General features: G+C 42.1%; 1 protein-coding gene across 5 annotated transcripts in view; it reads right to left on the bottom strand.

The window, feature by feature from the left end:
• LOC140493483 (N-acetyl-beta-glucosaminyl-glycoprotein 4-beta-N-acetylgalactosaminyltransferase 1-like) overlaps nucleotides 1-14,692 on the bottom strand; it is a 687,601-nt gene that overhangs the window by 322,822 nt on the left and 350,087 nt on the right. For all 5 annotated transcript variants that reach the window (XM_072591967.1, XM_072591965.1, XM_072591968.1 and 2 more), the window contains one exon: nucleotides 4,903-5,016. In XM_072591967.1, the coding sequence (XP_072448068.1) occupies nucleotides 4,903-5,016 (114 nt within the window). The remainder of the gene's footprint in view (nucleotides 1-4,902; nucleotides 5,017-14,692) is intronic.

The following is a 14,692-nucleotide window of genomic DNA, read 5'->3' as shown; positions in this document are numbered from 1 at the left end:
TGCTGTGGAATAAATGCCATAGAGACCTGCATCACAGAAAAAGGCCCTTCTGCCCACCGTGACCACACCTATCAAAAACAACCATCTAAGTATTCTAATCCCATATTCCAGCATTCCATCCTGCCCAATATGTTAACATTGTGTGGCTCAATGCTGTTTGCAGTTAGTAATGTGTATGTCCGCCTTGCTTTCTTCATATCTAACATCTTAAAAAAAAACACTGACTGATATTGTTTCATCTTTCAACACCTCCAGATTAATATCCTCAACTTCATTTTGAACAGTGTCACATCTTTTATCTACTCTGCATCCAAATCCTCCTGCACCTTTGAATTTTCTCCTCCCCTGCCTTCAGCTTCTCATGTAGGGCCTCATTTTTTCTCCACTGCAAGCAACTGACTCTTGAGACATTGAGACTTCAAACTGATGCAGGGAGCCTAGTGATGGGAGATAAGGAAATAGCAGGAGAACTTAACAAGTACTTTGCGTCAGTTTTCACAGTGGAAGACATGAGTAATATCCCAAAAATTAAAGGGTGTCACGGGGCTGAGTTGAGTATGGTTGCCATTACGAAAGAGATAGTGCTAGAAAAGTTAAAAAGTCTTAAAATTGATAAATCTCCTGGCCCCGATGGGATACACCCTAGAGTTCTGAGAGAGGTTGCTGAGGAAATAGCAGAGGCATTGGTTGAGATCTTTCAAGAGTCACTGGAGTCAGGAAAGGTCCCGGATGATTGGAAGATGGCTGTAGTAACCCCCTTGTTCAAGAAAGGATCAAGGCAAAAGATGGAAAATTATAGGCCAATCAGCTTAACCTCGGTTGTTGGTAAAATTCTAGAATCCATCATTAAGGATGAGGTTTCTAAATTCTTGGAAGAGCAGAGTCTGATTAGAACAAGTCAACATGGATTTAGTAAAGGGAGGTCATGCCTGACAAACCTGTTGGAATTTTTTGAAGAGGTAACAAGTAGGTTAGACCAGGGGAACCCAGTGGATGTGGTCTATCTGGACTTTCAAAAGGCCTTTGATAAGGTGCCACACGGGAGACTGCTGAGCAAGGTGAGGGCCCATGGTGTTCGAGGTGAGCTGCTGGGATGGATTGAGGATTGGCTATCTAACAGAAGGCAGAGAGTTGGGATAAAAGGTTCTTTTTCAGAATGGCAGCCGGTGACGAGCGGTGTCCCGCAGGGTTCGGTGCTGGGGCCACAGCTGTTCGCATTATATATTAATGATTTGGATGAGGGAACCGGGGGCATTCTAGCGAAGTTTGCCGATGATACAAAGTTAGGTAGACAGGCAGGTAGTACTGAGGAAGTGGGGAGGCTACAGAAGGATCTAGACAGGTTGGGAGAGTGGTCCAGGAAATGGCTGATGGAATTTAACGTGAGCAAGTGCGAGGTCTTGCACTTTGGCAAAAAGAATATAGGAATGGACTACTTTCTAAATGGTGAGAAACTTAATAAAGCCAAAGCACAAAGGGATCTGGGAGTGCTAGTCGAGGATTCTCTAAAGGTAAACATGCAGGTTGAGTCTGTGATTAAGAAAGCGAATGCAATGTTGTCTCTTATCTCAAGAGGGTTGGAATATAAAAGCAGAGATGTACTACTAAGACTTTATAAAGCTCTGGTTAGGCCCCATTTGGAGTACTGTGTCTAGTTTTGGTCCCCACACCTCAGGAAGGACATACTGGCACTGGAACGTGTCCAGCGGAGATTCACACGGATGATCCCTGGAATGACAGGTCTAGCATATGAGGAACGGCTGAGGATACTGGGATTGTATTCGTTGGAGTTTAGAAGATTAAGGGGAGATCTAATAGAGACGTACAAAATAATACATGGCTTTGAAAAGGTGGATGCTAGAAAATTGTTTCTGTTAGGCGAGGAGACTAGGACCCATGGACACAGCCTTAGAATTAGAGGGGGTCATTTCAGAACGGAAATGCGGAGACATTTCTTCAGCCAGAGAGTGGTGGGCCTGTGGAATTCATTGCCACGGAGTGCAGTGGAAGCCGGGACGCTAAATGTCTTCAAGGCCGAGATTGATAGGTTCTTGTTGTCTAGAGGAATTAAGGGCTACGGGGAGAACGCTGGCAAGTGGAGCTGAAATGCGCATCAGCCATGATTGAATGGCGGAGTGGACTCGATGGGCCGAATGGCCTTACTTCCACTCCTATGTCTTATGGTCTTATGGTCTTATGGGATGCTAGTTTCTGGAATTCCCTCAGTAATATCCTCTTCCAGCACATCCCCCTCCCTTTCATGAGCCCTCAGAATGTGTTGGTTCTTAACTAATTGTTCCTTCATTTGTTCACCTTTCAATGAAGTGCATTGAGTATTTTCTTTTGACACTAAAGGCCTTTTCACTCATCACACTTGTTCTGTAGGCATCATACATTTAATTACTTGTTAGGTTCAGCCTTAAGATAATGGTCTGGTGTTTTGTAATTTACTCACTTTTAACCCTAACTCTTTGCTCTCCTTTAAGATGTCCTTTTGAATTTTGTTTGAAAATGCCCTTGAGATGCTATCATCTTATATTTCCCTACATTAAAGACACGGTATAAATATAAGTTGCTGCTATTGTTAAACAGCAGAGATTTGATATTCATAGCCAAGTTCGTATAACTGCACAGAGAGTGGAGGGGCACGGTGGGCCCGTTTTCTATTCCATCTGCATCTTCTTAAGAAGATTTTGGAATGTCATCAACATCTGATGTAGGCTTCATTGATAGGGAATAGTCCATACTCTCCATTGGATTGTAATCCTTTCACATCTCCATGTAAACGTCTGCTCATTTATCCTAACCTTTCTCCTAACGCACTGCTGGCTCTGCTCACCAATCTACATTGACTCCAGCAACTACTCAAATTTAAAATTCTCATTCTGGTGTTCAAATGCTTCCCATTACCTTTTGTCTATAACCTCATGTAGTCCTGCAACCCTTTGACATCTTTACAACCCTCTTAATGTGGCCTTTACACATCAACTCCCACCACCTAACCATCAGCAATCATGTCATCAACTTCATAGATTCTTCATTCCAGTGTTCCTCAACACCTCTAATTCTTTGCTCTCCTTTAAGATGTCCTTTTGAATTTTGTTTGAAAATGCTGCTGAAATGCTATCATCCTATATTTCCCTACATTAAGGACACTGTATAAATATATGTTGCTGCTATTGTTAAACAGCAGAGATTTTATATTCGTAGCCAAGTTCGTGTGATTGCAGATAGAGTGGAGAGGCACAGTGGGCCAGTTTTCTATTCCATCTGCATTTTCTTAATGGAAATTTTGTTAATCTCATTAAATGTCATTCATGCCATAATAATGAAGTCGAAGAGATCTTCTCCTACTTAATATAGCAGTGGAGAATGTTGTTGACGTGAGTGTCCTTTAGCTGAATACACTGATCCAGAAGCCTGGGCCAAACACAATTTGTTGTTCCATGGAAGGTCGGGTATTTAAACAAAGCCTTTTAGACCAGGGATCAGCAAACAATCAATAGGAGAAACATTGAGAATTCTGCATACTGCAATAGTGCATTCTAATTTACAGCACAGAATTAGAGAATTCAGTCACTATGTTGATGTTTATATTCCATCTGAGCCTCCACCCATTCCGTTTACTTCATCTTATCTCATCAATGTGCATTTATACTCCTTTCTGCCTTACTCCTTTCTACCTGACATCCCCTAGAATACTAGTTATCACATTGTAGTCATCTCCACAATGCAACAACTCTCTAACTAAATAAGAATCTCCTGAATTCCTTAGTGGATTTACATTTATGACATTAGTTTTGGATTCTTGAGCAAAAATTCTTGAGCACTTTCTAGTCAATATACTACATCTGGAGGGTATTCAATCTTGTGATGTACTGAATGTACCCAAGTGAACACAGTAAGCACTGAAAATGGCCAGATACTCTGTTTCTCTGGTAATGAATAAGCAGTAAATATTGGCCAGGGCATCAGAAATAATCATCCCTCTTCTTCATTGACATTATGTGATGAGATGTTTTACAACTAACTGAGAGGACAGACTGGTATCAATTTAACATTTCATCTAAACGACTGTACCTTCAACCGTGCAGCAGCCCCTCAATACTACACTGGACTGCCATGTACCACGTTTATGTTCAAGCCCTGAAGTCAGCTGTGAATTCATGGCCTTTTGACTCAAGGGCATAAGCGCTACAAAGTGACCCACGGTTTGCATAATGGTTCTTTATGTCCACTCTCACAATCTCCTTCATAATTTTAAAAATGTCTATCATGTCAATCCTCAGCCTTTTCGTTTGCGTCCTGGTTATAGGAATGGGTTTATTTATTCTACACAGCCTGCCACAAAGTTGTGGTAAATCACAAAGTTCCAAATGAGCAAGCTGGATCTTAGGGAGTCCCTCGGCATCTGGTGAAGGAGAAACAGCAAGCTATAAATAGCATCGGTTTTATAGTTTTGAGACAGAATGAGAAAAGAGAAAATGGAAGAGAGATCAGAGTCTATAACCAATTAAAAGTTTATTTGATCCTTATGGTAGGCAAAACATAAACAGATTGAGAGAATAATTCCCCCAAACTACCAGCTATTGACTGGCTTCTATAATTCATGTACTAGTTGTTAGATACATTTAAACAGTGTCAGTGGTTTGCACACTTGCTTCTACTTCACAACTTTATGGAACAGCATTTACAACTACAGGCTGTAGATGATTGCAAGAGAAGATATGATATTAATGTCCAAGAAAAAAATACTGCTTTGAATTTCACAGTTTATCGGACTGTACAAATTGTTGGAGGATGGGATGGGGAGGCATTGAGGAAAATGTCTTATTTCAATTGAAGCGTTCCTTCAGAAGCAACTGAACTAGTCCCTATGTGCTTTTCCTCTCTAATCCTCACCTCTGGTTTCCACAGCAAACACATCTGAGTCAAGTTCAAAGGCTGTCGGGATCCTCTTTGATAATCATCAGGCTCACCTTGCGAAGGTCCACCATATTTGTTTGGTGTGTCCAACTGTCAAATAAAACAGAATACAAGATTTACTACACCAGAGATCAGAACAGAGCAAACACGCGACTTTTTGATGCAATTTGGTAGTCATCAGATTGTGCCACTTCTTAAAAATGTTTCTTCTTTCAAGCAAGTTAGGTGCTCCTGCCAATGCCAGTGTTTATCATCCATCCCAAACTGCCCAGAATACTTTTCCGGTTTTTTAAATCATCATTGCCTCCTCTTCTGGATAATTTTGGATAGGCATCTGAAACCCAAAGTATGCAGATTACATAAGATAAGAGTTTTTTATCCATGATTCGGAGGTGCCGGTGTTGGACCGGGGTGTACAAAGTTAAAAATCACACAACACCAGGTTATAGTCCAACAGGTTTATTTGGAAGCACTAGCTTTCAGAGTGCCACTCCTTCATCAGGTGATTGTCATTAGGATTTATCCAAATAGCTGGGGTTGACTTTTAGACAGGTAAGGTCCCACTGTGAATCTGGACCCGAGATAAGCTGCCCCTCGGCGTAGATAAAGTACATTTTTTGGAAATGTCTGGCATCCTTCCTTATTGATATAAGTAAACATGCTTGTGCGTAAAAATAGATAAATACATTGGGACTGCCAGCTATCAGAGAATTGTCAAAGGGACCTGTCAATATGGTGAATGTATTCAAAACTCCAGCTGGTTAATCACTGGGGAACAGGATCTGAAGAGTTAAAAAAAAACCCTGCTTTCTATTTCCCTCCCTCTGTTGTGAGGAGCCACTTCGTTATGAGAAGGAGACAGACAGCCGAACCAAATCAGCTTTTCTACTTCTGTATTCCCAACACAGTAAAATCCAAACCTTGAAAGACCCTCAATAGTTACCCCAATGGTTACTAACTAGACTTTTGAATAACCAACCCCAGACTTTGTGAACAATTAATTCAAGGCATTGGTCCTGTATCTTAATAGAAAAGCCTTTAATACAAAATAACTTTAGCTGGAAAAAAAATTAAACAAAGTGATATAATTAACGTCTATACTTTAAACTCAAAAGGTTTGTATCCAGCTCCCCTTCACACAAAAGACAGACAGACAAACATGGTCATGGAATAAATAAAATAACAAAATTGGCCTGGTTATTTAAATGGTTTTCACAATGTGTTGTTTCACAGGCATAGATGACGACCCCTTGGTTGCTTTTCTGGACACATCAATCATCTGGGTTACCTTTTCAGTTCATTCAGGTACGGGTGATAATACTTCTCTTCTTTGAGCTTCTGAAAGCTGGTATGGGAGCTCGGCAAGGAACATTCAAAAACTTCATGCTGTGGCAGCAGCAGCCAAACTTATCTCCCAGAAAACACAGTTCAGAAGAACAACTTCAACTCTGGTACTGCCTGGATGCTTACTTATCAGTTAACATCTGCTATCTGCTTGAACTAGGGTCCCTCCCAGACGTGCTGGAATCAACTCACAGGTACTGACTTGGTTACTAGCCATGTTCTGTTTTCTGTTTAGAAACAGTGCTCTTCCTGGGTTTGTAGTATCTGTAGCAACCTTTCTGATAAAGAATCAGCCTGCAATTAACCTCAAAATCTAGTCTCACAAAATGATCTTTTCTCTGTACCACTTTCCCAAAAGCCAAAGTCATCTTCAGCTCCCAATTCTCAGTTCACAGCCTCAAATCAAAAGTGATAATCAAAATAAAAATAATTAGCGTGTATTCTTATACTCCTTTACTAGACTAGTGCTGCACAATTGACTTTATTACAGTCCATTATCATAGTGGTTGACATCCATTTCACAGTTTCTGATGAATCAAGTGGTTTCTGATGAATACTATGAATTCCAATACTTCTTGCATTTAAATTAAACTTTTAAAATAAGATATATAGAGGCAACGAAACGCAACTATAAACATTGCTAATAAACAACATAAAGTTGAAACTTAACTCTATTTTCATCTTGAGTTCGTTAGCATTGGCACACAACAAATCAAATTTGGAAAGGGTTCATCAGATTCTCATACTGCATAAACTGGTGTTCCTTTTGCTAGTGCGATTTCTTTTGTGTCAGTCCCCATGAGGGCAAGAAGAGAAAACTCAACATTGTGGCTCTTTTGAGTTTTTGATTCCTGTACTATTGGTCCCATGCTAAAAGGCAATTTAAACATAATAAATATGATTTCATGAATGAGAATGATTTGTGTGTATATGCCCCCTGCCAGCTGTGTTTTGGATAAACCGACACAATATTTGGAATACTGAGTGCAATTCTGGTCCCCCTCCTCAAGGAAGGATGTTGTGAAACTTGAAAAGGTTCAGAAAAGATTTACAAGCATGTTGCCAGGGTTGGAGGGTTTGTGTTATAGGGAGAGGCTGAATAGGCTGGGGTTGTTTTCCTGAGAGGTGACCTTATAAAGTTTTATATAATCATATGGGGCATTTATAGGGTAAATGGGCAAGGTCTTTTCTCTGGGGTGGGGGAATCCAGAACTAGAGGGCATAGGTTTAAGGTAAAAGGGACCTAAGGGGCAACGTTTTCACGCAGAGGGTAGTGTGTGTATGGAATGAGCTGCCAGAGGAAGTGGTGGAGGCTTGGACAATTACAACATTTAAAAGGCATCTGGATGCTTTTATGAATAGGAAGGGTTTGGAGGGATATGGGCCACGAGCAGGCAAATGGGACGAAATTAATATTGGATATCTAGTTGGTATGGATGAGTTGGACTGAAGGGTCTGCTTCTGTGCTGTACATCTCTATGACTCTAATATAGGAAAGGTGCCAAGCCAACAATGATCCCACTCATCTCAGGTCTCACAACCAAAATAGACAGAATTGGTAGCTGCCAAAACTGCCCATCATTTGTTGATAAATAACTAAATGACATTGGAGCTTGTTAAAGACCTAATTGACCAAATATTATATTGCCCAAAACATCAAGGTGAGCATTCAGGTGAGAGCAGAGCTGACAGCATCCAAGGAGCAGGTAAATCGACGTTTCGGGCAAAAGCCCTTCATCAGAGAAGCCCTGATGAAGGGCTTTTGCCCGAAACATTGCTTTTCCTGCTCCTCAGATGCTGCCTGACCTGCTGTGCTTTTCCAGCACCACTCTAATCTAGACTCTGGTTTCCAGCATCTGCAGTCCTTGTTTTTACCTATTTAAGTGGGAGCAAGCAGACAACTGTTTTTAAGTGTAAGTAAAACAGCAGGAAGAAAGACGTAGGTGCTATCACTAGAACGTGCCTCATGGCCATCAGGTTCACGCAACACCCCTCCCCCCCACATAAAAAAGCACCACCTCTTCCTTCCAGATGTACTAGACCCTGCTCCCCAACCTCTCACATCTCACTCCCAGAGGTATAGAACCACCAGAACTGTTAGTCTTACCTTCCTCCAGCATCACTAAGTCTGGGCCAGTCCTGGCAGTACTCAATGCAGAATGCTGGCACTGCCAGGGCTGCTGGGGCTGCCAACTATTTAGATTAGTGACTGCTTTCTCCAAGTGAGGGGCATATGTTCCACAGGAGCTTCGTTTAGTCTGGCACAGCACTTAATGGCTGTGAGGGGGTGACAATTGCCAACTTCTGTGTTGGATTGGAAAAGGGAGAGGTGATGGCCTAGTGGTATTGTTGCTAGACTATTAATCTGGGAACCTGGCATCAAATCCCATTAAAGATTTTGAATTCAATAAAAATCTGGAACCAAAAATCTAATGACGACCATGAAACTATTGTCAATTGTCAGGGAATAACCTGATGCCCTTTAGGGAAGGAAACTGCCATCCTTACTGGGTCTGGCCTACATGTGACTCCAGACAAACAGCTATGTGATTGACTCTCAACTGCCCTCTGGACAATTCATAGAATCCCTGCAGTGTGGAAACAGGCCATTTGGCCCATTGAGTCCACACTGATCCTCCGAAGAACTTCACACCTAGACCCAACCCACCCCACCCCATCCTGCATTTCCCATGGCTAATCTACCTAGCCTGGACACTATGGGCAATTTAGCATGGCCAGCCCACACAGACGCAGGCAGAATGCGTAAACTCCACACAGACAGGTCCCTGGTGCTGGGAGGCAGCAGTACTAACCACTGAGCCACTACACCACCCAGTTGTTGATGCAGTCTATGGTAGAGAAGCTCTTGATGGAGTTTCAAAGCAAGATCATAAAATGTGAAGAATTGAAATCCCTTCAGAATTTTTAATGAGATTTGGGTACCCAATGTGTCAGACATTTGTGGTGGTGGGGGAGGGGGTGGGGCGGGTGTCACTGAATAATCCATGGGAAAAAAACTTGACTGTGTTTGCTATTTGATGTGGTCTGTGGGATGTTCAACTACAGTGGGTCTGTTACTGTTAGTTGATTTTTAATTTTGCTTTTATTTTTATCAGTTTCGGCTTGGAGCTGTGAATTGTGAGCTGGGGGTGACCTCTGGACTGTGAGCAGCAGCTTGCTTCAAAAAAAAGGAGAACAAACAAATGGATATTTGTTTCTGAGGCCAGGTCTAGAAGTTAACTGCAGGTTGATTCCAAAATGCTGTAGATGTTTTGGTTTCGGAGATGCACTGTGCTCACATAGATGATGTATGGTATCAGAGGCCTCCGGGAGACAAACGTTTGAACAAAGAGAAAGCAAAGTTTGAACTGGCTTTTGAACTGTATTTAAGTCAGAAGCCCATGAAAGCTACAGGATGGACGTTTGAATGCTCCCCGGTCATCCTCTCATTGTCAACTGACTCAAAGCTCAGAGTGTATCATTTTATTTATAAATGAATATACCTCAGAGCCTACTGGAAGTGAGTTCCATTTATTGTTCACTTCAGAAACCAAGGGAGGTGCAAAATCTCATGTTGCTATGATGTTACAGATCGTGGAGCAATGGCAAGCAGCAGAAAGGCTTGAAACTGTTCCTTCCCTGGTGCCCTCAGTTAGGTATATTTTGCTTGCTTCTTTTCAGGAGTTGTTGAAGGAACGTGTACACTCCAACCTCAACCAAGGACTATAAATTACAATATTATATCAGGCAGATGTCAGGTCTTTTCTCCTTTCCCAAAACACCCCACTCAAGGAAGAGCCTGTTGTTAGTTCTCGAATCTTGCAAAGGTTTTGGCTGTGTTCATAGTAGGAATCCATACTCCCAATGAAATGTGCTTCCAAACGCTCACTGTGCTTTATTTTATATTGTTACAATGACTTTATCCTTCAAATTATTTAATTTCACTATTGCCCATTGTCTGAGCCTTGTCAAGAGCTTTCCTCTCTGCTCACTTGGCAGTGACAGCCTTTGTGACTGAGAATTTGAAATGTTTAAGTCATCGAACACAGAAAAAAGGAATGCAAATAACTTTTCATTTGAATCCTTGAAGTGATGCGATGCATTTGTGGTATCAATGCCTCCGAATAATTTGTCCTTGGTCCTGTATACTTCCCAGTTTACAGACTGCCTCTTGTTTCAGAGCTTCCTCTGAGGAGATTTCTCTCTCTTTAAAGGCATCTGTATGTCCATTCATTGTATTTGTATGATGAGAGTTGTTTTTTGCAAAGTCCAGTCTGTGATAAACAATTGTTTCCTGCTCCTACATTTTAATGTTTTTTGGCTCACGTGCAAACTCTTGTCCATCCGATGGCTACTCCATCTCCCCTGTCTGACCACTGCCTGTGGCTCAGTTAGACTGTTTTGTTAGTCGCTAAACTAAAGACCCAGTTGGTTACTCAAAAAACAGGGAATGTTCCTGGCTCCAAAGAGAAATAACTGGATTGGGGGTCAGAGAAGCCAACCCAAAAAAATTGGAAAAGGATTCCTGGTCCTGTATACGTTACTTAAAACACAAAAATTAACAGATATAACATCCTGCAGCCCTCACTCCTCACCCCCTTCACACTCAATGTCTCATCCTTACGAACCCATGCCACTGAATTCCCTATACAATAGTCCCCCCCCCGTACCCGCGGGGCATATGTTCTAGAACCTACTGCAGATAGGAGCAAACCCATTCATTTCCATGGTAAACATACCTTCCCAGCAGCCTCCTGGTCCCTGGTTCTGAAATGTTCCTTTTGTATGTTCGGGCCGTGGGTAAACGCGGAAAATGATACCGCGAATACGGGGGTCACCCTGGTTTCCCAGGATAGGGGAATCCAAACCTACAGGGCATAGGTTTAAGCTGAGGGAGAAAGATTTAAAAGGGACCTAAGGGGCAACTATTTCACACAGTGAGTGGTGTGTGTGTGGAATGTGCTGCCAGAGGAAGTGGTGGAGGCTGGTACAATTACAGCATTTAAAAGGCATCTGGATGGGTATATGAGTAGAAAGAGTTTAGAAGGATATGGGCCAAATGCTGGCAAACAGGACGAGATTCATTTAGGATATCTGGTCGGCATGGACAAGTTGGACCGAAAGCTCTGTTTCTCTGCTGTATGTTTCCATGACTTAGATCCAGCGTATATTCCGACATCCACCTTGACCCTTTGCATTCCCCATGTCAATTTAGTTGCAGTTCATGTTTCCCCCCACCCCTGACGTTTCTCCTTTCACTTTCCAACCAACTCACCTTGTATCCTTAAATGGGCAGATGTCCTGATCCATACACTGATGATTCAAAACAAAGAGTAAAGACCCATTAAACAAAATAGATGGATTGCAAACAGAAATTTAACATTGGGATGAACACTTTTTTTTAATCCTTGAACTATTATGAGTGACCCTGTTGAAAACCTTGCAACATGCCCCAACCCTGTTCCTAGGCAAAATTAAATGCAGCAGATACTGGAGCACCATACTCCCTGAATGTTACAATGTTCACAGATTGCTGGTTTCAGCAAAACAGATACAAAAAGAAATTGATTCCAACACAGAATTTAGAACCACGTGCTGTTCTCCTTTAATGGGTGAACTGTGTAAATTACTAATAATGGAGGCATAATTCTGAACATTTCAGTCGTATCAGAGTTGCCAGTGAATTAAATTGCCAGATGCATTGTCCCTCTTTTAAATTTCATGATATTCCCTGACACTGATTGATAAGGTCTGTAAGCAGGCAGTAGCAATGGATTGCTTCAATTAATTCCTGCTGATATAATCGTCAGGAGACTCACATATTTGTACAGGGAAGAAACTCTAAATTATTACCTGTGTTTCAAGGTTTCTATCAAACCTTCAATCATGTTATCTTTTCCATCAATGTTATGCAATGTTTTATCTCCGGTCCCTGATATTCAGACATAATTTGTTTGGCTAAGGGTTGAGCCCAGTCCACAACGGCATTTCTTCGGCAATAGTAAGGCTCTGGGCAGAGAGCCAGATAACCAATATTATTAAGCCTTTGAGACCAACAATGAACCGTACTTGCAACTAGATGCTGTTTTGCATGCCAAATGCCTAACACGCACAAAGCAAGTGTAAGAAAATAGTGTCAACAGAATTGAGAAAAGAAATGTTTTCCATTTTTCGGCAACCCACAACTTAGACAAGGCTGCTACCAACAAAGGTATAACTGACACGAACAAACCAACTCACTTTCCACTTTCTGTCTCCAAATAACCTCGTCTACAGTCACAAGGAAGAGTCATCCAGAAATCTAAATACAACATTCAAAATAATTACTCAAAGAACACTTAAAATGTTGCACTGGCCACATGCTCCAACTCTGATATTCAGGTAGATGATAGACGTAGCCATAGAAACATTCAAAGTCAGAGCAAGAGGAGGCCATTCGGCCCTTCAATACCATTCAATATGATCATGGCTGGTCATCCTACTCAGTACCCTGTTCCTGTTTTCTCCTTTTGTCTTCAGAAGTCTCCATCTCAATCTTTCTTGAACACAATCAGTATTTTGCCCGCAACTGTTTTCTGTGGCACTGAATTCCATCGCCTCATCAGTCTCTGGGAGCAGAAATTTCTCATCCCAGATCTCTAAGTTGTGAAGTGATGAGATGAAACACATGCAGCACAGGACAACAGGCATTTACCATGCCTGCGCTGAGATATTTTTTTCCCTGCACAGACAACTTTGGAAAGCATCCTTGAATAAAATTCCAAGCATATGTGCTAAGTTTGGAATTTCAACAATATAAACCCGTGATCCCATCATGATCTTCAACATTGGTTCCATCAGGAAACAACAGGCACCCCTGTTAGATGGGTGTGGTGAGGTGATTTGGAAACTCAACTGTTGTTGAGACACAAACTATTTTAACACCCAGGCTTCACATATATTCTACTGCCCAACTTGTGTGGTAATGAATTGGCCAAATCAAATAGAGCTTGCTGCTACAAAAGTGATTACAGTACTGGAATCTGCGTGTTTCTGTCATTGCCAGAGGGGGCTTTAACCTTCTTACCTTCCTCTGGTCTGGTTCACACTTGCTGCCTTCCTGATCAGCATGAGAATATGTGGTGGCTCAGTGCTGCCTCACAGTGCCAGAGACCCAGGTTCAATCCCACCCTTGGGTGACTGCCAGTGTGAAGTTTGCACATTCTCACCGTGTCTGTGTGGGTTTCCTCTGGGTGCTCCAGTTTCCTCCCTTAGTCCAAAGATATGCAGGCTAGGTGGATTGGCCATGCCCAATTGCCCCATAGTGTCCAGGGATGTGTCTGCTAGATAGATTAGTCATGAGAAATATAGGGTAAGGGGGTGGGATGCCCTTTAGAGGGTCAGTGTGGGTCAAATGGCTTACTTTCACACTATAGGGATTCTATGTTTTATTAACCAAAACAAAATGACCGCTATGTTAATTTCAAATGGTTCCACCAGGCAAACTAGTTAATTATGTTGAAATGCCCTGGGGTGTTCTTCCAGTCTTCTGTCCCCTCAGGAGTTTTGAATTCTCAATCCTTTAAAAGAAGCCATGTGTTGTCTAGGGGTTAATTAAATTCTAAGAGCCTCCTTTGGTAAGTTCCTTGGGCTTTGATCTCCCCCAGTGGAACAGACGGTTGTCAGCTGTAACTTCCAACTTAAAAAGGACTTTTGAAACTTAATTTAGAGAAGATTCTTCAAGGCTCAGATTTTAAAGCAGAAATGTTCTTTGAACAGGTGATTTTTCTTATAAAAAAAACCTGGCAATGTCAGAACTGCAGGGTCACGACAGGAGAACAACAAGCTGAAAAAGTCTGTCTACTGGAGCCGGCAGTGTATTTTGGGATCAAGTTTGAAATACTCAATGAGAAGTAATGAAAGATCATCAGCTTGAAGCATTGCCCTGAATTTATGGTGAGACTGCAGGACTCTGGGTGCTCCTGTGCGAAGCAGGTCCTGAACCCATGAGCGACCCACTCGTCGAGTGCACCACTGTAAGGGATGTCTGTAGGCCCCAATTTTGATGACCTGATGCTGCTGGCCTTGCACTCTAAAGCCTCAGCGGTATGCTACTCAGCCTCTAAAGCTATAACACACACTCGATGGAGCAGGCAGCAGCTTCGAATCCACACTCCTAGAATCCCTACAGTATGGAAGCAGGCCATTCTGCCCATCGAGTTCACACCAACCCTCTGAAGGGTATTCCTAACCCTGTAACCTCGCATTTCCCAAGGCAAACCCACCTAACCTGCATATCCCTAGACACTATGGAGGGAATTTAGCATGGCCAATCCACCTAACATGCCTTTGGTAAATGTGTTTTTAATATATGTTTTCATAGGATGTTGGTGCTGTTGCCCATTCCTAACTGTTCTGCTTACCTATTTCAGAGGGCAGTTAA

The sequence above is a fragment of the Chiloscyllium punctatum genome, chromosome 22, assembly GCF_047496795.1.
Source record: "Chiloscyllium punctatum isolate Juve2018m chromosome 22, sChiPun1.3, whole genome shotgun sequence".
NCBI classification, from domain to species: domain Eukaryota; kingdom Metazoa; phylum Chordata; class Chondrichthyes; order Orectolobiformes; family Hemiscylliidae; genus Chiloscyllium; species Chiloscyllium punctatum.
This window is presented reverse-complemented; position numbering and strand designations above follow the sequence as displayed.